At 39.4% G+C, this 21,842-nt stretch overlaps 1 protein-coding gene across 4 annotated transcripts in view; it reads right to left on the reverse strand.

Annotated features, from left to right (window-relative positions):
• Positions 1–21,842, reverse strand: part of cntrl (centriolin) — a 125,385-nt gene that overhangs the window by 13,360 nt on the left and 90,183 nt on the right. For all 4 annotated transcript variants that reach the window (XM_080212526.1, XM_080212527.1, XM_080212524.1 and 1 more), the window contains exons 28-36: positions 20,566–20,706; positions 17,012–17,138; positions 15,029–15,193; positions 10,872–11,031; positions 8,037–8,152; positions 5,548–5,765; positions 3,394–3,551; positions 2,717–2,790; positions 601–789 (exon numbers count right to left, since the gene is read on the reverse strand). In XM_080212526.1, the coding sequence (XP_080068652.1) occupies positions 601–789; positions 2,717–2,790; positions 3,394–3,551; positions 5,548–5,765; positions 8,037–8,152; positions 10,872–11,031; positions 15,029–15,193; positions 17,012–17,138; positions 20,566–20,706 (1,348 nt within the window). The remainder of the gene's footprint in view (positions 1–600; positions 790–2,716; positions 2,791–3,393; positions 3,552–5,547; positions 5,766–8,036; positions 8,153–10,871; positions 11,032–15,028; positions 15,194–17,011; positions 17,139–20,565; positions 20,707–21,842) is intronic.

The following is a 21,842-nucleotide window of genomic DNA, read 5'->3' on the forward strand; positions in this document are numbered from 1 at the left end:
TCTGTAGATTACCAACACCACATGGACTACAGCGGTTTCAGGAAAGCAACTGACTCCCACTTTGTCAAGGGCAATTAGGGATGGACAATAAATGATGGTCTAGCCAAGAATGCCAAAATCCCACAAATGAATAAAATATTTTGAAAGCATTCGTATTTTAAAAAGTCATCCTTTAAAAAATTTGTTTTTGACATAAAGCCCTCTAATAGCATGAATTCAATTTTTATTATTTCTGCATTATTTTGACTGCACGGTGGCACAGTGGTTAGCAGTGCTACCTCACAACGCCAGGGACCTGGGTTCAATTCCTAGTTTGGGTCACTCTCTGTGCAGTCTGCATGTTATCCCAGTGTCTGCGTGGGTTACCTCCCACAGTCCAAAAAACATGTTAGTTTGATGCATTGACCATGCTAAATTCTCCCTCAGTGTATCTGAGCAGGTGTCGGAGTATGGTGACTTTCACAGTAACTTCATTGCAATGTTAATGTAAAGTCTACTTGGGACTATTAAATAAACGTTAACTGTAAAAAAAATTTGAAATAGTGCTATTAATTGAATTGCACAGGCTATGTTAGATACATATTTTCTCAGCCCTCTTACCCTTTGCTGCTCTGCAAGTTCATTTTGCTTTTCTTCAATCTGTTGATGAAGTATGAATAACTCTTGTTGTTTTCGGTTTTCTTTCTCCAGATAGGCTTGGTATTTACATGCACTTTGATTTATGTTTTCCTTAAGCGTCAGCTGTTCTGCTTTTAACGCATCACGCTTTTTAGTGATATTCTTAAGGTCCTAAGAAATCCGTGAAAGGCGAGTGACTATCTGACATGAGCATTTATTCACCTATGCATAAAATACAAATTCTGCAAGAACTAAGTTACAATTAATTGAACAATTAAAAACCTAAATGCTTTGAGATTTATTTTCATTAAATTAACAATTTGCACCATCTGCTTATATGCATTCTGTTTATAATTGTACAAGTCCTTTTTTAATTCTATGAATCAATTTGGAAGATGAAACTAAGTTATTATATAGTTATTAAATTGCATTATTCCTAAACTTTTAGTAGTTACATTGTTAAAATGGATTCTGTTGTGATATTTTTGATCTGTTTATCAAGAAAGAATTAAGGAATTATGTTACATAATTAAATGTCATAAGTTGTTTATAGCTTTCTCAACTAAACAGCACAACACAGAGAAAACACATCATTCTATTCACCTCAGTCTCTATTTTTCACACATACCTGTAAGGTATATTGTCTGACACAACACAACAACCAGATGTGACACAAACTGGCACAAATCAATAAGTATGAAGAATATATTTTTGCATAACAGGATTACAGATTGCCATTCATTGACAGTGTATCTTGAAAATGGATGGCAATTGCTTTGTCATGTGGTGAGGCCTTTCATTAAATTAATACCACAATCTTACTTTAAAAGTAATATCTCACCATTTTGACCTCTATCAAAATCATGCCATTGCAAATTATTTTGATGTACTAACATCTCATTTTGTTTTCTTTGCTCTCGCCCTCATTTCTTTTGATAACAATCTAACTCCTTCCACACTAACAATTTAAACAAAGTTCAAAAGTCAGTAGAAATAAGTCATAGGAACATCCCTCTGCATCTCAGTGCTCTGCCATCTCTCACAAGTTACATAATGTGCTTCTTTTTTATTCTTCCTGCCAAAATGAACGATGATGCATTTTCCCAAATTATACTCCTATTACCAGATCTTTGTCCATTCACTTAACCTATCTATAACCCTCTGTGGTGTCCATATGTGCTCTTCACAGTTTAAATTCCTACCTATCTTTGTACCATCAGCAAATGTACTAATTATACCTTCTGCTCCTTCATCCAAATAATTTATACAAATTGTAAAAAATTGTGGCCCCAGCACTGATCCCTGTGGCACACCATTTGTTACATTTTGCTAACCAGAAAATAATTATTTTATGCCTACTGTTTCCTGTTAATTAATCAATCTGCTACCCATGCCAATGTGTTAGTCCCTACACCATGAGCTTTTACTTTCTGTAATAAGCTTTGATTTAACACGTCATAAAATGCCTTCTTGAAATCCAGTAAAGTACATCCACTGGTTCCTTCCTATCTAATGCATGTTACTTCGTCAAAGAACTCTAATAGCTTGGTTAACCATGACTTCCCTTTCACAAAACCAAGTTGACTCATTCTCTCAGTGACAGATGTTAAGCTAACTGGCCTGCCGTTTTCTGCTTTCTCTCTCCCTCTCCTCTTGAACGAAGGCATCACATTTCCCATGTCTAGGGAATTTTGGAAAATTAAAACCAACCATTTCATGAACCACTTCTTTCAAGACACTAAGATGGAGTCCCTCAAGACCCAGAGACTTGTCAGCCTTCAGTAAATACCACTTCCTTGGTGACTGAAATTTTCTTGAGTTATTCCCTTCTAATTGCTATTTTATTCTGAAATATTAGTTGTAGCCTCTCTAGTGAAGACCGATGCAATATAGCAGTTTGATTCATCTGCCATCTCCTTATTTTCCAATATTATGCAATGGTCAAAGTTCAAACATTAAATTGCAGTCCAATTTTTGATAATTACTCGGTAATATTGTTTAAAATAGTTTACTTGTGTTTCTACTTGTTCTTAAACCTGACAGCAAACTCCATATTAACGCTCAGTGTGTTCAACTTCAAGTTAAGTCATGGAATTACCTGGTCTGCTGACTGTAGCTGTTCTTTGGTACCTTTGAGATTATCTGTCACCATTTCCAGTTCTGCCTTTTTCTCTATTCAATAGAAATATTTTCTGATTAAGTATGAAACTTTTCACAATTTAAATATTTTTGTATTTCCTTTACTGAAGATTGTTGTAAAGACAAATGAGAAAAATTTCAACAGTGTGAGTCTCCAGAACAATCTGTTGATATAAATGCAGCAAAGCAACACTTCTGCTTACCCAATGATCCCACCAGAAATCAGCTACTTTCAGTATTGCCGGATAGGGGAAAGATGCATATGCAATTGACTGTTCACACCAGGAGATGTGGAAAATAGGTGAAGGTGGGGAAAATTGGGGATTTTCAGACAAACCTGCATGCTACCACGGAGGTCCAACGTGTCAAAACATTCTGCAATTTCAGCTTTCATTTAGTATTAAATTCTTCCATACTTGAATCAGCTTCTTCCATCTTATTCTTTGCCAAACAGAATGTAACCATACCACAGCTTCTGATTTTACTGTTTCTTGCTAATTTGACTAACTGAAAACAAGTCTTCAGAAGGCAGATTAGATAAATGCGGCAGCCATTCAGCAGCCCATGGCATAACAATAACTGGCTGCCAGTCTGGAGTGCCAGCATTTTGTACTTTGAGCTTGCAAATTTACATACCTTGCAGACAGGTTTCCATATCTACTATATTTTCATTTAGCTCTTCCTTCCGGATGTTCTTTTGATTGATTTCTTGATTCAGTTCACCTATCTCAGTTTGTAGTTTCTGCAATTTACTCACAGCATTTCTGTTATTGTCTTCACTTACTTCAAAGGCTCTGGAACAGCAAAAGTGTAAATCATAAAGTATATTTATGTAGCCAGTTGAACTCCAAATACCCATTTAGAATTTAATGGTTTCAGTATTTTTTAATGAAAGCACATCAAAATGTGTGGGGAAATACAGAAATAGGTTACCAGTGATATTGTTTTGGATTCAAATGAAAATTTGAAAAGAGGACACTGCACAATATAAAATACAGGCAGCTCCAAACAGATACCGCAGCAATAAATTATAAAAAAGTTTTTCTTTTATTTCATATAGCGCTCTTTATAACCTCAGGATACCACAAAGCATTTTGCAACCAATGAAGCATATTACAATTCTGTAAATATATTACAATTATAATTAACTTTATGAAGTTACAATGTTTTGGGACTGTCTCTTTTCAGGCAAAATTAAAGGGGTCATGTGACCTATTCTCAAGTGTGCCTGGGTGATTTGATTGTTAGAAATTAAAGGGTTTTACTGGATAGAAGGATGTGATTGCACTATAGAGGGTACAGAAGAGATTCACCAGGATGTCGGCCGGACCAGAGGGGTTTCAGCTATTAAAAGAGGTTGGTTAGGCTGGGGTTTTCTTTTGAACAGAGAAGATCGTGGGGGAGACTTGACCGAGATGTACAAAATTAAATGGGACATAAGATAGGGTAGATAGGAAAGAACTTTATCTGCACTAGAAGGATCAATAAGCAGGGGACATAGATTTAAGTAAAAGGTAGGAGATTTAGAGGGGACATGAGAAAAAACTATGAATCCCTCTGAAACACAGAATATCCGAGATTCATTCAGGTGAGTACACCCAAAAAAAGGGTGGGAAAATCTTCTGTTTTTCCACCCGTTGGACACTTAGGTTTTTTTGGGAGAATCCCAACCATAGTGTTTAGTCAATAGTACTTTTAGTTTTTTTGTTATAGTGAGTCTTAAAATGTGAAAACTTGTATTGTTATTCTTTCAGCTAGCTATTAATTGGAAACTCAAATTTATTCTTGAAATTATGGGTCTCAACAGAGATTGTAACAAGTATTTTTGAAATGTAATCATTACTTAATCTGGTAAACATGGTAGCCAATTAATGACTAGTGAGATCTCAAACCAGTAATAAAATAAATGACCAAATCATCTATTTCAGGTATTGATTGAGGGATAAATATTGGCCAGGACACCAGAAGAATTCCCTTGCTATATTAAATACTGCCGTGAGATCTTTGATGTCTCATTTAAAAGACAATGCCTCTAACACTGCAGCATTTCCTCAATACTGCAAGGAAACACTAGCCTAGATTATGTGTTCAAATCTCTGACTTTGACTCCACAATCTGGTGATTTCAGTTGTGAACCCTATGTCAAAAAGGGTAACTGATCTGTTCTCTCCACAGATGGTGACTGATTTGCGGGGAATTTCCTGCCCTTTTTTAGATTCAGTTTTGTGGCAATTGGATATTCTTTAATTTTTTTTGGTTTGTATGTGGTTAAACATGATGGATAAACAAATGTGAAGTTACAGTGTCTAATGGTTAGGAACTAAGTTATGAGGCTTGCCAACAATACTGGTTATCTATGCTACTTAATCTGGCATATTTGTGGGGAGGTGGTGGCTGAGTGGTATTGTCACTGGACTAGTAATCCAGAGACCCAGGGTAATGTTCTGGTTCGAAATCTACCACAGTTGATTATGAAATTTGAATTCAATAATTTGAAATTAAAAGCCTTATGTTAATCATGAAACCATTTTCGGTTGTTGCAAAAACCCATTAATGCCATTTAGGGAAGAAATCTGCCACCTGGTCTGACTCCAGACACGGAGCAATGTGATTTACTCCTAAATGCCCTCTGAAATGGCCAAGCAAGCCACTCAATTAAAGGGCAATTAGGGATGGGCAATAAGTGCTAGTCTAGCCAGTGAAGCTTACAACCCTGAACGAATAAAAAAAAGTTATTGCTAGATGTGCTAGTTTTTATCTGGCATGGGACTATCTAGCTCTGCTCCTTACTTTTTTGCCTGAGTAAATTTGTTCTCCAGTACAAGGAAATTCCCCTTCATGTGGCTTCTCTCTCTCTCCAGAGATTCAATACTGTGCTGAAGGGAATTTATCTTGGTGTTCAGCTGGTCTACATCTTGCCGATCCTTCTCAATAAGCTGCTTTTGATGGTCTATTTCTGCTCGTTGACACTGAGAGGCAAGTTGCAGGTTTTCTAGTTCACTCTTCTCCTGAAGCAAAATGACGTTTATATGAGCACAGTAAAAATGAATCATGCAACATTGCCCAAAGAAGTCCTACTCTGGCAATATCCAGGGGTTTTTGTTACAAAATATCTTACATGCAAGTTATAGTGATGAATATTCTTGAACGTAGCATGCATTTTTGTGGAACAAAAGTTCAAATTTTATATTATTATACCTGTCATATTGTCACTGACCATTAGAAAACAAAACGTGAGTGCTTTTACACAATAACACAATATGTTACTTACAAATAAATGACATGGTACTATGAACTAGTGTAATAAAAAAGGACCAAAAGTTTTATAAAGGGCGAAGATACATTCCTTTACCTGGATTGTTCTAAGTTTACGAACTGCCTTAGGTATTTTGTTCATAACACAACAATTTACCTGCTGTAACAACTAGCCAAGACAGGGCATGAAAATGCCCTTTTTCTCTGAGTAACAGCACTTCTCTTGCACCATTCAATAAGGATTAAATGCAAAAAGGAAAAGCTGCTTATGTTGAATGATTTAACCCATAGCACTTATCGCCTAAAACCACCTGGCATAAAAAACACATCTTGTTGATTAGGGACCAAAAAAGGAGCTTTCATTGTGGAGGCAGAGGGCAAGATTGAGGTACTAAATTCACTATAGAAAAGAATGCTCCAATGTCACAGTAAAGGAGGAAGTAAGAGAGCAATTGAATAGATTAAAAAGGCAATGGTTGGTAGCACTCAAGTAGAGAAGTCTCCTGGTCTGGTTAGGCTGCATTGGGTGAATAGGTTAAAAATTGTGGCGGTTCTAGCCATAATCTTCCACTCTTCCTCCAATATGGGGTGGTGTCAGAGGTCTAGAGAACTGTAAATGTTACACTCATGTTCAAAAATAGGGAAGAGGGATAAATCTGGTCAAAGCCTAATGTTGGTAGTGGATAATTTTTCCATTGCTAATGATACGAAACAAAATTAAGTGGCACTTGGAAAAGTATGGGTTAATAGATGAAGGCCAGCAGATTTGTTAGACATAAATTATGTTTGATTAACTTGTTAAACTTGGGAATACAGGGACAGGTAGGCATTTAGCTCAGAGAACCTGTTCTCATTCACTGAGATCATGAGTTATCTATAAGTGAATTCCATTAACATATATGCCTCTGTCCCCTCATATTTATAACACAGATCAACCTCAGACTTAAAATTAACACCGATTACTGTTTGCAGGAGCAAATTCCAATTTTTCTATCAGCTTTTGTCTGTAGAGTGTTCCCTCATTTCATTCTTGAATAATCTGTATCTAATTTTTAGACTATTCCTCAGTTCTAGATTTCTGAACCTGCAACGATTGCTTTTATTCCTCAATCCTATTTGTTCCCGAATATCATGAAAATGTTAAGTCACTAAACTTTTTAAAATTCCAGAGAACATAGCAATAGTTTCTTTAATCTCTCTTCATAATTTAACCTTTGGAGTCCAGGCATTATTGTGTTAATCAAGGCTGCTAAAAGCGTGATGTCCAGAATTGCTCACAATACTCCACAGCTAAACAGCTCTTTGAGCAGCTGTAACATGGCTTCTACCCTTGGTATTCTAGTCCTCCAGACGTAACGATTAGCATTCCACTGTCCTACTTAATTATCTTCTGTACCTTTTCAAACATATGCCCTAGTGTCCCCAAGTCTCTTTGTTTTCACAATTTAATAAGTTACCTATTCTATTCTGTTTCGGTCCAAAGTGGATGATCTATCATTTGCTTTTATTGAAATCTATTTGCCATGATGTTGTGCATTCACTCAAAAGAAAGTGAAGAGTTGGTAATGAAAAGTTGGTACACCAACTTTTGGTGATGTTGGTAACTTAAAACCTAACTTGGCATCATGGTGATGTTGTGTATATGGACTTTCAAAAGGCAGTTGATAAAAGTATCAGATAATGGCATTGTTAGCAGAAGTGAAGGTCATGGAATTAATAGGGGCAGTGGCTGTGTGGATATGAAATTGACTAAAGGACAGAAAGCAAAGAGTAGACGTGAATATTGTTTTTCAGGCTGTAGGGAAACGTGCAGAACTTACCATTGAGGTCACTGTTGTGAACATTGCATGCCCATAATTGCTGAAATAAACCCCCCCTCGAAATGTCATGTTAGCCCTTTTATTCATACGTAGCAATGTCATTAATGTATTCAAAAACAATGCATTTATAATGTCATTACTCAGGAGTCATTCTTTTGCCAGTCTGTGAAGGTTACAGAGTATTTTGTTATACAAATTACAGACCTCCCGTAGCACAGCTTGTGTCCTCTCCAGCTCCTTAATTTTCAGCTCATGGTGCTGTTTCAATTCGAATAGTTCATCATTTTCTAACTGCACCATTTCCAGAACATGTTTCAGCTCTAAGGAAAAAAGATTAGAAAACAAAATCTGGTTTTGACTGAGGCAAGAGTAAGAAGAGAAAAGAAAATACAACCAAAGAATATTCTTTTATCTCGACTGGTTTAAAGCTGAAGTTAGGTTTTAAGTTACCAACAGCTCATCATACATGTATTATTGATTAATAGTAAGACCGAAATGACAATGACATGCTACACTAATTTTGCATTCCTGCTTGCAATTGATCTCAATAACGGGAAAACATGGAGAACAAAGTTGCCTTCATTAACTCATTGTCTAACCATTAAAAAAGTAAAAGCAAAATACTGTGGATGCTGGAATCTGAAAGAAAAACAAAAAAATGCTGGAAACTCTTAGCAGATCTGACAGCATCTGTGGGCAGAGAATACAGCCAACATTTCTATCTGACGGAAGATCATCTAGACTTGAAACGTTGGCTCTATTTTCTCCTCACAGATGTTGTCAGACCTGCTGAGATTTTCCAGCATTTTCTACTTTTGCATTAAAGAAGTAAAACTATTCCTTTGTGTGAATAGGATGAAATAAAACAGCAATTGTCCAATACAAATTTACTTTTAGAGTTAATCTACAGAGTGGAACTGTGAGGATAAAGGAGTGCAAGAAGGAGCGAGATTGAGAATGGAGCCAGGAGGATAAGGGAGCGAGATTGAGAGTGGAGTGCTAGCTTGGAGTTTGGAACTCCTGAGGTGACATCAGGGGCAGTAGGAGTAGCTGATTGGGCGAGTATGATTGGATTAAGTAATTGCTTTTAGTTTGTAAGGACTTCTTTGTGGTTTTTATTTTGTAAGGTCTATACACTGTTGTAATGCAGACTATGGGGCAAGGGCCCTAGAGTAATTCATATTATTTAATTTTGAATATCTTCCAAAAGGTTTTATTTATTGGATCAGCCATGGTAGGAGAGTTCAAAGCCATGGTGTGCTCCTCCTGCTCTACGTGGGAGGCTGGGAACATTTCCGGTGCCCAGGGCCAGCATGTGTGCAGCATATGTCTCCAGCTGCAGCTCCTGGAAGTCTGAGTTTTGGAATTGGAGTGGCGGCTGGAGACACTGTAGAGAATCCATATGTGGACAGTATCATGGTTAGCATGTATAGAGAGGTGCTCGCACCACAGGCTAAGACTCCCCAAGCAAGGGAATGAGTGACCACTAGGCAGGCAGCACAGGAATCTTTTGTGGACATTCCCCTGCAAAACAGATATACCACTTTGGGTATCATTAAGGGAATGGCCTCTCAAGGGAAAGCAGCAACAATCAAATTCATTGCACCATGGTTGGCTCTGCTGCGCAGAGAAGCAGCATAAAGTGTGGGAGTGCAATAGTTTAGGGGATTCAATAGTGAGGGGAATAGATTAGCATTTCTGTGGCTGTAAACATGACTCCAGATGGTATGTTGCCTCTCTGAGGTCAAGGGATGTCTCGAGTGGCTACAGGACATTCTGAAGAGAGAGAGAATGAACATCAGCCAGTGGTCGTGGTGCACATCTGGAAGACTGGGTGTAGTTTTGGTCTCCATATCTATTAAAGAATGTTCTTGCTATAGAGGAAGTACAGCAAAAGTTCACCAAACTGAAACCTGGGATGGCGGAATTGACGTATGAGGAAATATTGAGTCAGTTAGGATTATATTCATTGGAGTTTAGAAGAGGGGGAATCTCAGAAACCTATAACATTCAAACAGGCCTAGACAGGGTAGCTGAACGTTATCCATATGCCTATCCACTGACCATTTGAACGCCCTTAAAGTTGGCGAGTCCACAACTGCTGCAGGCAGGGCATTCCACGCCCTTACTACCCTCTGAGTAAAGAGGAAGTGGGGTCTGGGGGGAGGGGGTCTGGGCATCTGAAGAGGCGGGGCCGGGCAGGAGGACTAACTGCCACTCTGCATCACAATTGGAAATGAGGAAGGGGCCCCGTGGCCACTGCAGGAGATTGTAGGGTTGAGTTTGGTCTGGGCGGTGGCGGGGAGGATATTTCCAGATGATGTGGGACTTGCGATCACCTGCAGGTTCCTGTGGTAGCTTGGTTGGGGGGTGGGGGTGCGTGTTCTTTGAGGTCATCTGCAGCAGATCTCTCTGTCATTCCTCTGCTGTTGCAATTACACATGTGCAGTCACAAGAGTCTGCACATGAGCAATAGATCCCTCCACTGCTGGAGCAGGTTGCTGGTGAATTAAGCCTTGTCCACTGCCTTTGGTGGCTAGAAATGGTCTAGCCCTTTTTTTTCCATAGTCTAAGTCCCTAAGATTAGAAGTAAAGACCCCCCAAAAACACATCTGAAACTCTCCCAGGTTCGTGCTAGTTGCATACTTAGAATTTTTCTCGTAAGATCGCCCCCTTGATTCACTTATTGTCAATATTGTGTCATCATCAAGGTGTGGGCGACACAATGGCACAATGGTTAGCACTGCTGCCTCACAGCGCCAGGGATCCAGGTACAATTCCTGACTTGGGTCACTGTCAGTGTGGAGTTTGCACATTCTCCCCTTGTCTGCATGGGTTTCCTCCGACAGTCTGAAAGACATGCTGGTTAGGTGCCTGAGTGTGGCGAATAGGGTAATTTCACAGTTACTTCATTGCAATGTTAATGTAAATCTTACTTGTGACTACTTTTAATCACCCAAAAAATTCTTAGGAAGTAACATTATGTAATACATAATGTAAATGTTCTGAAATATCTTTTAGAATTTTTAGAAAACCAACCTGTCTTTTGCTTGATAATCTGTGCTCGCATGCTCTGAAGCCTTACTTCCTCATTCATCACTTCTTGTTTTGACAAGAAAAGTTGCGAATTCTTCTCACTGATCTGAGCATTTAGTTCTCCTTTTTGGGCACTCATCTCTTCGAGCAATGTCTTCATTTCCTGTAAAATATAAATTTATTAACTATCCTGAGAAGAAAATTTAAAATGTTTTAATATATAGAAACAAACAGCAGACTAATTAGCCAATCTGGAAAGATTAGAAAAGTTAACATTTTGGATGTTACCTTTGACAAGGAATACAGACTTTTAGTTAGCATACATACTTGTTACTGAGAAAGCCAAGCCCAGACAGAGCAGATGTCCTAACATTTGGTTTGGAAATGATTTTCTCTTTAACCCATCATAAAACCTGCAAAGTTTTGAGGTCTTACAGACCAGTTAGGGTCTTCACAATTTCTTCTCCAAATAAATAAGCCTCACGTGGCCCAGAAGAGCTCTATTCATTTTAATGGTAACTGGTGCATTATTCTTTCAAGGAATCTGATCTAGGGCAGTTAGTTAGAGGGAAGCTCACTATTTATTGGCAGGGTTCTGCGCACTCAGTAGATTTATGATCCTCTTAGAGGCTATCACCATTTAAAAAACTTGTGAATTCCCTGTGATCAAGGCAAAGAATTGCACAAGATTTCAGGTTTAAGACTTTCATTGTAACAAAAACTAACAAAATTAATGAATTAAACATTATTTAATAGACAACTAATACAAGAAAGGTAGACTAGTTTGAAAAGAGTGGCGACCACCAAGTACAGTAGCTTTTTACTATTTATTAACAGGAATAACTACACATTCAAAGAGTGAGAAAGATGCTCCTAATGATTTCGACTCCAGTTTCAGGGAAAACCCATGCAGTGCCAGCCTGGATTCGCGTGCTTTAGCCCAAATGACTGAATGGGTCACATAACGCTCCGAAATCACACACCTTAAAGGAGTTCACCATTGTATCCTCCCCCTTCCCCCAACACACACTTTAAGTCCCTACTAATACATACCAACAAAGTTAAATGATTTACAATATAACACCATAAATGAATTCTTTTGCAGTCTATTATAAAGTCAGTCTGTAGTGGGGGGGGTGGGGGGCAGTTTCTCTTCCTCTGGGAGAAAACATCTCAACAGGCGGTGCTCAACAGCAGGGACTCTGACTTTCAAAAATTGGACTTCCAACTTGTTAAGGTGCATCAGTGCAGATCACTTCTTTACTTCTCGATGCCACTCCCATCTTCTCGATGATCTAAATGCTTCTTTAATATTTTATCTTGAACTTCGACTTCATACGATACCAGGCCCATCCTGGTCATGACAATACCTGGGACCCAACTCTGACCATTCTTAAAATTTTTAGCAAAGACTAGATCATCCATTTTGAATGTCCCTCATGCTTTGTTGACTCATGATGATGTTTCTTTTGCGCATTTTACTTTGCTTCCACCTTCTCTACCAAATTTGGAATACATCAGGTTTAACCTGCTTTGAATGCACCTACCTATCAGCAACTCAGCAGCAGTTACTCCTGTGTTCTGTTGTTTTATAGGTAATAAGAAAATGCGCTAATTTGGTCTGTAGGGATGCTGGTGATTGCCTTTGTCTTGGTTGTTTTAAAAGTTTGCACAGCCCTCTCTGGCAATCTGTTTGAGGAGGGGTGGCACAGTGCAACATGCATATGCTTAATGCCATCTGATGACATGAAATACTGGAACTTTTCATTGGTAAATGCTGTCCACTGTCCAAAATCAAAACCCCTGGCAAACCATGGGTGGTGAAGGCTTGCCATTACTTTTCCATTGTTGCTAAAGAAGTCATGGATTTCATTTCATAGGTGTTTGGTCATTTTAATGTGCATCCACTTTAAGTAGGAACACTGTGCTCAAAAACAAGCCTACACAATCAATGTGGAGTCTCACCCATACTCACTTTAGGGTTGCTGGTGGTAAACTTTGTTGTACCTGACATTGGTCACACTGTTTAACCATGCTTTCTATATCTACATCTAACCCAGGCCACCACACAAAGCTGAGAGCCAACATTTTCATCTTAGAAATCCCTGGACATTGTGTAATTGCTCCATAACTTCCTGCCAGGTGTAGGAATAACTGCCTTCACTCCCCACAGAAGGATGCCACCTTTGCAGCTCAATTCATCCTTCCTTATTTAAAAGGTTTTAGTTGTTTAGACATTATATTGTAACGCCTGTCATGAAGAATCACACGTTTAATTCTGGATAATACTGGATCCCTCTGAGTCTAGTATTTGATCTGTGGTGACAGCAGGGATAGCGTATTGAGGAAATTCAAGGCGAGGATAATTACTTGTGGAGCCGGTGTGGCAGCATACTTTCTTGTAGTGGGAGACAGCTCAAGGCTTGTGCATTTGATATATGTGTCGCTGGTCTGTGTTAGAAGGTATATTCATAAGTGGTGAACCATAAAGCCTAAGTTTGCATCCCTGTAGACACTATTGGACATTCTGTCTTCTCTAAATATGCCTAATAGAAGTTTATGATCAGTAATTATGGTGAAATGCATTCCATAAACATATTGGTGGAATTTATTTATAAAAATGATGGTCAACCCCTCTTTCTCAATCTGTGAGTATGCTTACTTTGCATCAGTTAGGGCTCTTGAAGCATAATTGGTGGATCTTCTTAACTCGTTCTTCATTTCACATGACAAAACAACTCCAATTTCACAAGTGAGAATGATTTATTTTGAAGGATTAAAATGCATTAAAAGGCAGGATGATTGCAGGGCTCATTTCACCTGTCTGAAAGCTTTGTTTTGCTGTCTCTTCCAGTACCATTAATAATACACGTAGAGATGCCAATATCATAGCCAAGTTTGGAATAAACCTTCTGTAATAATTTAATGTTTCAAGGTAAGATTTTAATTCTGATACATTCCTTGGGACTGGTGCTTCTTTAATGGCCCTAATGTTATCTTCCATTGGGTGCAACCCTTGTGCATCTATTCTAAACCCTAAATAAATCATCCTGTTTACCTTATTGTGCATTTCTTTCCCTTTAATCTTAATTCAGTTTTCTGGAATCTTTTTAAAACCACCGCTAGGCTGGTTAGGTGCTCTTCTTTTGGGGCTCCTGTGATTAGCACATCATCCAAATAAACATCTACCTTAGATAAATCTTGTAACATGCTCTCTTGAAAGGTTGCACAAGCCGATGAGATTCCAAATGGCAATCTGTTGTATTGGTATATGCTCTTATGTGTGTTAATAATGACAAAGTCCTTGGTTGTATCATCCAGTTCCAGCTGCTGGTATGCATGATTTATGTCTACCTTTAGTGTAAGTTAGACCTCCAGGTAGCTTAGTGTGCATGTCCTCTACTTTAGATATCAAGTACATCTCCAATTCATCATTAACTTGTAGTCTCCACATATTTGTACAGTCTTATCTGGCTTACGTATTGGCACAATGTGAGCTTCCATCCCATAAACTGCACAGGCTTGATAATGCCCAAATCTTCTAATGCTTAAGTTCAGTCTCTACCTTCTCATGTAGTGAATATGGCATGAGTTTTGCTCTGTAAAATTTTGGTGTAGCCTTTGGATGCATGTAAATTTTGCCTTGTACTTCTTGAAATGCCCCCAGGTATCGCCTGAGGACATCATGTAGTTCTGTTCATTAATTTTGAAAATTTCTAGCCAATTAAATTTTATTTCCTGAAGCCAATTTTATCCCATCAAGCTTGGCCCTCAACTATAATTAAAGGCAATTGGGAAGACTGCTGTCTGTAACTCACAGGTGCTGTTGTTGTTCCCAAAATCCGTATAGCTGCCCCTGTATACAGTCTTGATATGGGGTTCATTGCCATCCTGATTGCAGTGTTTTTTAAATTTCAGGGGTTGGACTCTAGTGAGGCTTTGCAGATAGCCTGACTCAATTTAATGGCCTTGGAATGTAGAAGGTGGAGTGATGCAAATGTGCAGCCATCTTTGATCGTGTTTTCAAGTCTTTTTTTCACAATTCAAGTAGAGGCTTCCAGCCAGTAAATTCAAAAATATTTCTTTGACATAAAGATTGTACAACAATATTGAAAAATTTTAGCAGAATACATTTTGCATTGAAAAATAAATGTACTGACCCGAATTTGGCGCTGCTTATCAACTACCTCTGCATTAACATCATTTAGAACTTCCACTAGGCGTGCTTTTTTCTCTTCAATATCATTCTGAAAAAAGTGAAGCTCCTCTTTCTTTTTGCTTGAACACCTATCCAACATCATTAACTCTTTCTGCACCGCCTCAACCTGACAAGAAGGAAGAGAAGTCACAATATCAATGTTGTAAATATACTAAGCAATTAAAATTGGTTTTCAATTTAAAATTGAAATGATTAGTATTGTAATGGATCCTTTGTCTACACTAATGTATTAATTTTGTGTGCTTTAATTTTTTGCTGTATCAACTTTTAAAGTTAAGTTTCTCTTCAATCTGTAGAATCTTCCTACATCACATTGAATGCAGTGGCTGATAGGCTAGCTACTGACCAACATTAAAGTCTTTGATTATGTTGGTCTGTTGCCAGATTTTCACAAAGTCAGGGAAAAATGCTAGACAGGACCCAATTCCTGCACTCATTCCTAACTCTCCTAATTTTCACCAGTGTTGGAGAAGGGTGCAAGTTAGCCAGCTCTATTGCAGGAGGTTTATCCTAGCCTCTCCAAGTTTTCATGGAATTGGGCCAGCATCCAGATGACTCATGCTTCACAGCCCCTCATAGGTGTCCTGAACCATGGTGAGGGAACCTTTTGAAAAATAACTTTAAAAGGTCTTTCTTACCCATGCTCCTTATGCCAATCTATACCCTCCTCCTTCCTCCAATGGCTCCTCATACCCTCTATGTCAAACTGTGCTCTTCCCCAATCATCCCTCATATCCTCTTTGCCAACTTCAATGCCCATTTACCTAGGATATACCCTACATAGAACCAGTGAATCCTATAAAAACAATGATGTATGGAAACACCTAAAAAGACAGGAGTTCATAACTTTCTTACAAAGCAACTGTTACAACTCTATTAAAGTGTCAACAACCAGATCTTTAAAGTAGCAACAGCAGAAACTACAAGCATTTGACGTCTCTTTATTTTACGTGAATGGACATTGAACCATTGACAAAAAAGATGTCAGGAAAAAGACTTGTCAATCAAGTAACGTTCTCCCTTGTGTGTACATGTTTCAACAGGCTAATGGAAGTTTGGGTGCCCAGCAAAGCTTGCATAAAGCAGCATGGCTGAGAGCCCAGACTTCCAATAGTCGGTTCAAATAGATGCATACAAGAGAAATATTAATGGATTGACAGTTTTTTAAGATCTAAAACGAAGAAATGCCAAGTGCTGGCTGCTTCTATGATTGATACTGTAAAGGTATGGTTGATTGACACATTTATAGGAGTGTTGTACCAACACTTTAAAAAAGTTATGAAGGGCTGATTTTATGCTTTTCCACAATGCCATTGTTACTTCAGAATGCACTGGTTTTATACAGAGTGCATTTTGGATGAATGTGTATGTAAGTGCAATGAGTTGGCATGGAGGGTTTGAGGGATCAGTGGGGATGAGTCGAGTGGCATGGAGAGTACGAGAGATCATTGAGGGTGGGTGGGGCATGGGTTTACATAGATAAGGAGTGGCTGAGGGCTAGAGGGCCCAATATTTAATAAAACAACTGGGAGGCGAGCCTCTTAACCAGTCCATCTCGGCACTCCCTGTGGCCAGCTCCTAATGCTTCCAAGGGAGGCAGACCTGACTCCATCACCCACCCCCATAGCAAAAACTGCACTTTTCAATCTCATTTTTCCCTGAGGCAAGTGTGTCGAGCCAGGTAGGTTCCTGACTCCTGCTACCTGCCTCTAACATGAAAATCCATCCCAAAGAAGTAAATGATAGCAGCTATTTAATATTTCAGAATATTCTAACCTGTATGCACCTTGCTCAATTCTTCAACAGCGAAAACTAAATTTGTTATTTCTGACATCCATTTCTTTGTTCAACTCAGCTTTGCCAAGATGAACTATCCTTTCAACAGAATAAATTGATTTAATTCAGTGACATCTTCTGAAATTACCTTCATATTTAGACTTTCCAATTCACTCCTTTGGTCATGTAACAATGTTGCTGTTTCTTTCAGTGTTTCCAGGTGCTGTTTTTCTTTGGTTTCAGCCAACTGAATCTCTGTTTGTAGTTTTTCTAGACTAAACATTAAAAAGATAATTAATAAACTCCGCTGTATTGCAGTTTACTATAGGTATAATAAAGTGGCTGGGATTTTCCTGGCCTGTGCGCAAATCCCATTAAGGATGCTAACTCTCACAATAAGCCATAACAGGATTTGTGCTGGGGAGATTTGAGAATCAAATCTTTCCTGCCACCGTTGGCGACGTAATCAGGTTCAAGCTTAGTGAGGGCATGAAACTGATTTCCATCAATTTAAATAGACACAAATGGCTTCATGCCGTAACTTCTGCTAGTGCAGATTGGCATTGCCAGGGTGCCAAGGACAGGGCTAGAGGCGAGGCCTCTAGGGAACCCAACTGGGGCCTTCCCACTGCTGCGCAGTGATGATTGGTGGAGTGGGAGGGAGGGAGCGCTGTCTGCATTGTGAGGGGTGGATAGGAGCTCTGATGCCAGGGGGGATGACAGTCTTTAACTTCAATATGAGATCAGAGCCTTTTAGGCCCTGCCTCTCAGGATTGAAAGTGCCAAACATGCCGCTGTCCCCCCAACCCGCTTTTTTTTGGACAAAGTATCAGAAGATCTAGAGGAAAACATCTGTTTCCATGGAGTAAAACATGCTGATTTGATTGCCTGTTTTCTTTGGAAGTTCTGCCCATTATGTTAGCCATACCAGCAAACATTACTTTAATGAGGCTAATTCCCTGAATAAAGAACCTTTTTAATGTTCATTAGTGCTTTCCTATTTGTAAAGCTGCTGAACTTCATCCTTTAATTAATTTTAAGTTATATGGTATGCAAAACTACATAAATAGAACCTAGCTAGAACATGCAAAATGTATAGCCACTGAAGTCTTCTTCTAAAAATAAGGAAGTAATAGATTGATCATTCTTTAATTATCAGGTTCTGTTATCAAAGGATGAGCATGTTTTGTTTCATTTGTTTTACTGGACAGCCAGTTTAAATCCTTTGAAGAATTAATTGACACTAAGATGGGGTCTTAATTTAAGAAGCTATTTGTAACTAATTATCCTTTCACACAAATTTAAATATTTCACTTTTGCCTGCCTGGATCTGTTTGGGGGCTCAACTGTTAACTGTATTTATTAATGCTTCATAGGACAGGATAGGGAACCATATGCCTAAGTTTGTCAATGACAAAGATAGGCAGCATTGTAAGCAGTGTACATGGAAATATAAAATTACAAAGAGATTGTAATAGATTAAGTTAATAGGCAAAACTGTGACAAACGGATTTTAGGGTAGTGAGGGGAACAGAGGGCCCGATTTTACCATCATGTTGCACCAGCTTTTGGGTGCGAAAACTTGGTAAAGTCAGGCATGAGGCGAGCAGCGTGATCCGCGCCCACCTCCACACCAGTTCCCCCTTTATCAAGGGCCAAAAATGGCCATGATCAAGACCGCGCCCAAAATGCGCGATGGCCATTTAGATGTATTTGCACGCATTTAGATTGACTTAATGGACTGTACACCCAATCTTACCGATAACTTACCACCTCATTCGCCCATCCAGAATCGGCCTGAAACAGACATGCTGCATATAAGTCTGGTTTGGGCACTCCAGTTAGTGAGGAGGTAACTGCCGAGCATCTAACGACTCTCTGCTTGAGATCGGGGTGGAGGGAGGAAGGGTCCGCTGCTGTTCTGCCTGAGATCAGTGGGTGGGGGTGGTAAAAAGGGGGGTGGCCTTCTGCCAGTCTACCTGAGATTGGTGGGGGGGGGGGGGGGGGGGGGGGGGGGGGGCGCGATTGGTCTGGATGGCGGAGGAGTTGGGGGGATAAGGTGGTCGTAATGTTGGTGGGGGTGGAACAATGTCTGTGGGGGCCAGGGGGGCATTATCCGGTCCAGAGGGATGTGGCAGAGGAGCGGCATTCTATCATTTTTTTTCTGCACATGCACAGTTGGAGGCTTTGATCGGAGCTGCAAGGTTTTGGGCACGTTACGCTCCGCCCACAGGCTTGTGTAGCTCGATTTGGAATTGTTGATTTTTTTTAGGCAGGTGCGTATGGGGGTGTCTGAGAACAGGCTTAAAAGTCACATCTGAAACACTCCAGTTTCAAGTCCGCCCAGCACTTTGAATCAAAATGGTAAAATAGGGCCCAGATAGAGAGGAACTATTTCCATTGGTTAAGGAATCTAGCAACACAGCACATAGTTTAAAATTTGGAGCTAGGCCTTTTAGGTGCGAAGTCAGGAAACACTTCTACATGCAAAAAGTGATAGAAATTTGGAACTGTTCTGTAAATGAAAATTGATGTTGGATCAATTGTTAATTTTAAATCTGAGTTTGATAGATTTCTGTTAACCAAAGGTATTAGAGGTGATGGGATATACGGCAAATGTGAGCATACAGACATAGGTCGCAAATCAGCCATGAACTTATTGAAAATAGGCTGGATAAGCTAAATAGCTTATTCCAGTTCTGATATTCTCCACCAGTTATAAGGAGGTGAAGAGAAAGTCAATGCCAAGAGCTTAGCTGGTTTTTGACTTAACCCTCTGGTGATTGGCACCTATCACATCCTAGCCACTGATGATAGGCCCTGCAGGGATAGGGCTAGCAGCTTATCTCAATCTTAGGGCTGCAATGCTGCAAATTCAATGACCTCTCTAGATTCATCAAGGTAAGAATATTCAGACCTTCATCACATAGGACCCCAACTTATAAAACCCCTCTTTCCTTGCTTCCCTTCACTCTCCTATAATCATGCACCACACTGGTCCAACTATTTCTCCTTGTGCTCAGATGCATCACTAATGTAAACCTCATTTCTCTACAACTTTCATTTTACACATTGCTTTGGTTGAACAAAGCAGACACATAATCTAAACACCTCACAGGAATGTATTAACATAACTCCCTCTTACTTACAGAAGGCAGCTAGGACCATTTTCAAGAGGGGGTTTCTGCCAAGGAAGCTGAACCTGCCTGCAAACCCACTGCCATGTGGAAGAAAACAGCGAGCTATCATGAGCTAGGGGAAAGTCTGGATTGTGGGGCAATGCTGGAGGAGACTGCACAATATCTTTTTAGACACGTATCATTCATTCCTTTATTATTTTCATCTCACTCTACACACTATGGAAGACAAGCACTAACTTCTTTCAATAGATCTACACATTAATAGCTAATACTCCTTCCTCCCTTTTAAACATACTTTAGAGAATAGATTAGATGGCTGAAGCTTCCATGCTTAATCATCTCTACTATACACAAGGTCAGGTTAAGGTATAAGATACCACAGGTGCCAGCTCATTGGAAAGTAAAGTCATAAACCAGCTCTGTTGCAGATAATTCACTATAGACCTCTAGGGCCTACACTTCTAAAAAAGATATTGGGCACATTAGGATATTGACCTTGAACAGAATTCATTCAAAACTGGAGGTAAAAAAGAATTGCATCAAATAGTTATTATCCACTTGCCTTTCAGTCATGATTTCTTTTTTCTGGGTGAGTGCCTGGAATTCTGAATCCCCTTTAGCTATATCTTTGCTAATTTCTTTCAGAATATTCTCCTGTTCAGTTTTGCGTTGTGCAAGATCTTTTGAGTCTGTCTTCATTAGTCTGAGAAAAATCACATTTTATTATTACTACAAATAGTACTAGCAACATAATGAAGAATCAAGTATTTCCCACTTAGTGACAACTTCCATTCTAGTACTAGATTAGGCCAGATGTAGATTTGATTTAGGATGACACCTACATGCATACTTGATATTTCTTGACTATTTGAAAAGTACAACCAAGATATTTCCATTTCTGACATATTCAATCCTCAATGGTCAAGGACTACAATAGATAGGAATCTCCAGAGATATTCATTTGGATCATTAGTAGCAGTGCTGGTGAATATTAGTTCTGCTCAAGTGCCTCAATTGTAAGTTTACGAAAATGGTCAGAGAATCAAAAAAATCAAAAGAATCGAAAACGTCATTGAAGGTTTGATGTGAATGTGTGGAGTTCACTACCACAGAAAGTAGCTGAGGCAAAAGTGTTGTCTGATTTCAAGAAGAAATTAGATATACCTTTTGGGACTTAAGGGATATGGGGGTGAGGGGGGTCAGGGGGGAGTGCAGGGGCTGGGAAATCAGGATACTGAACTTGATGACCAGCCATGATAGAAATGAATGGTGGAGCAGGCTCAAAGGACCAAATGGCCTAATTACTGCTTCCAGTTTCTATGTTCTCCTCATATAGGCTAGAAATTTTTGGATGTTCTCATGGGATCTTCTGATTCGACAATGGCGAAAACTGCCGCAGCAGGTATTCTGGCAGCAGGTGGTGCTGAGAACAGGAAACCCCATTGATGGTGGCGGAATCATAAGATCCCACTGGCAGCCAATAGCAGTAAAAAGTCTGACAACACCAGGTTTTAGTCCAACCGATTTATTTGATAGTAAACGCACAAGCTTTCGAGGTTTCCCTCTTCGTCAGGTGAATGGAGAGTTCTGGCCTTGAAAGCTTGTGCATTTACTATCAAATAAATCAGTTGGACTAAAACCTGGTGTTGTCAGGCTTTTTACTGTGTTTACCCCAGTCCAACACCGGCACATCCACATCATGACAGCCAATGGCAGGCCACCACTGCTGCGGGGTGGAGATCCTGCCCATAGTTTGTCTTTAATTATCTCTAGGGAAAAAATGGTGCATGTGATCATTCTGGGCATGCTAGGTATAACACATTGCATTATTTAGCTAGA

Source organism: Carcharhinus amblyrhynchos, chromosome 25, assembly GCF_965287045.1.
Source record: "Carcharhinus amblyrhynchos chromosome 25, sCarAmb.v2.hapA, whole genome shotgun sequence".
NCBI lineage: Eukaryota > Metazoa > Chordata > Chondrichthyes > Carcharhiniformes > Carcharhinidae > Carcharhinus > Carcharhinus amblyrhynchos.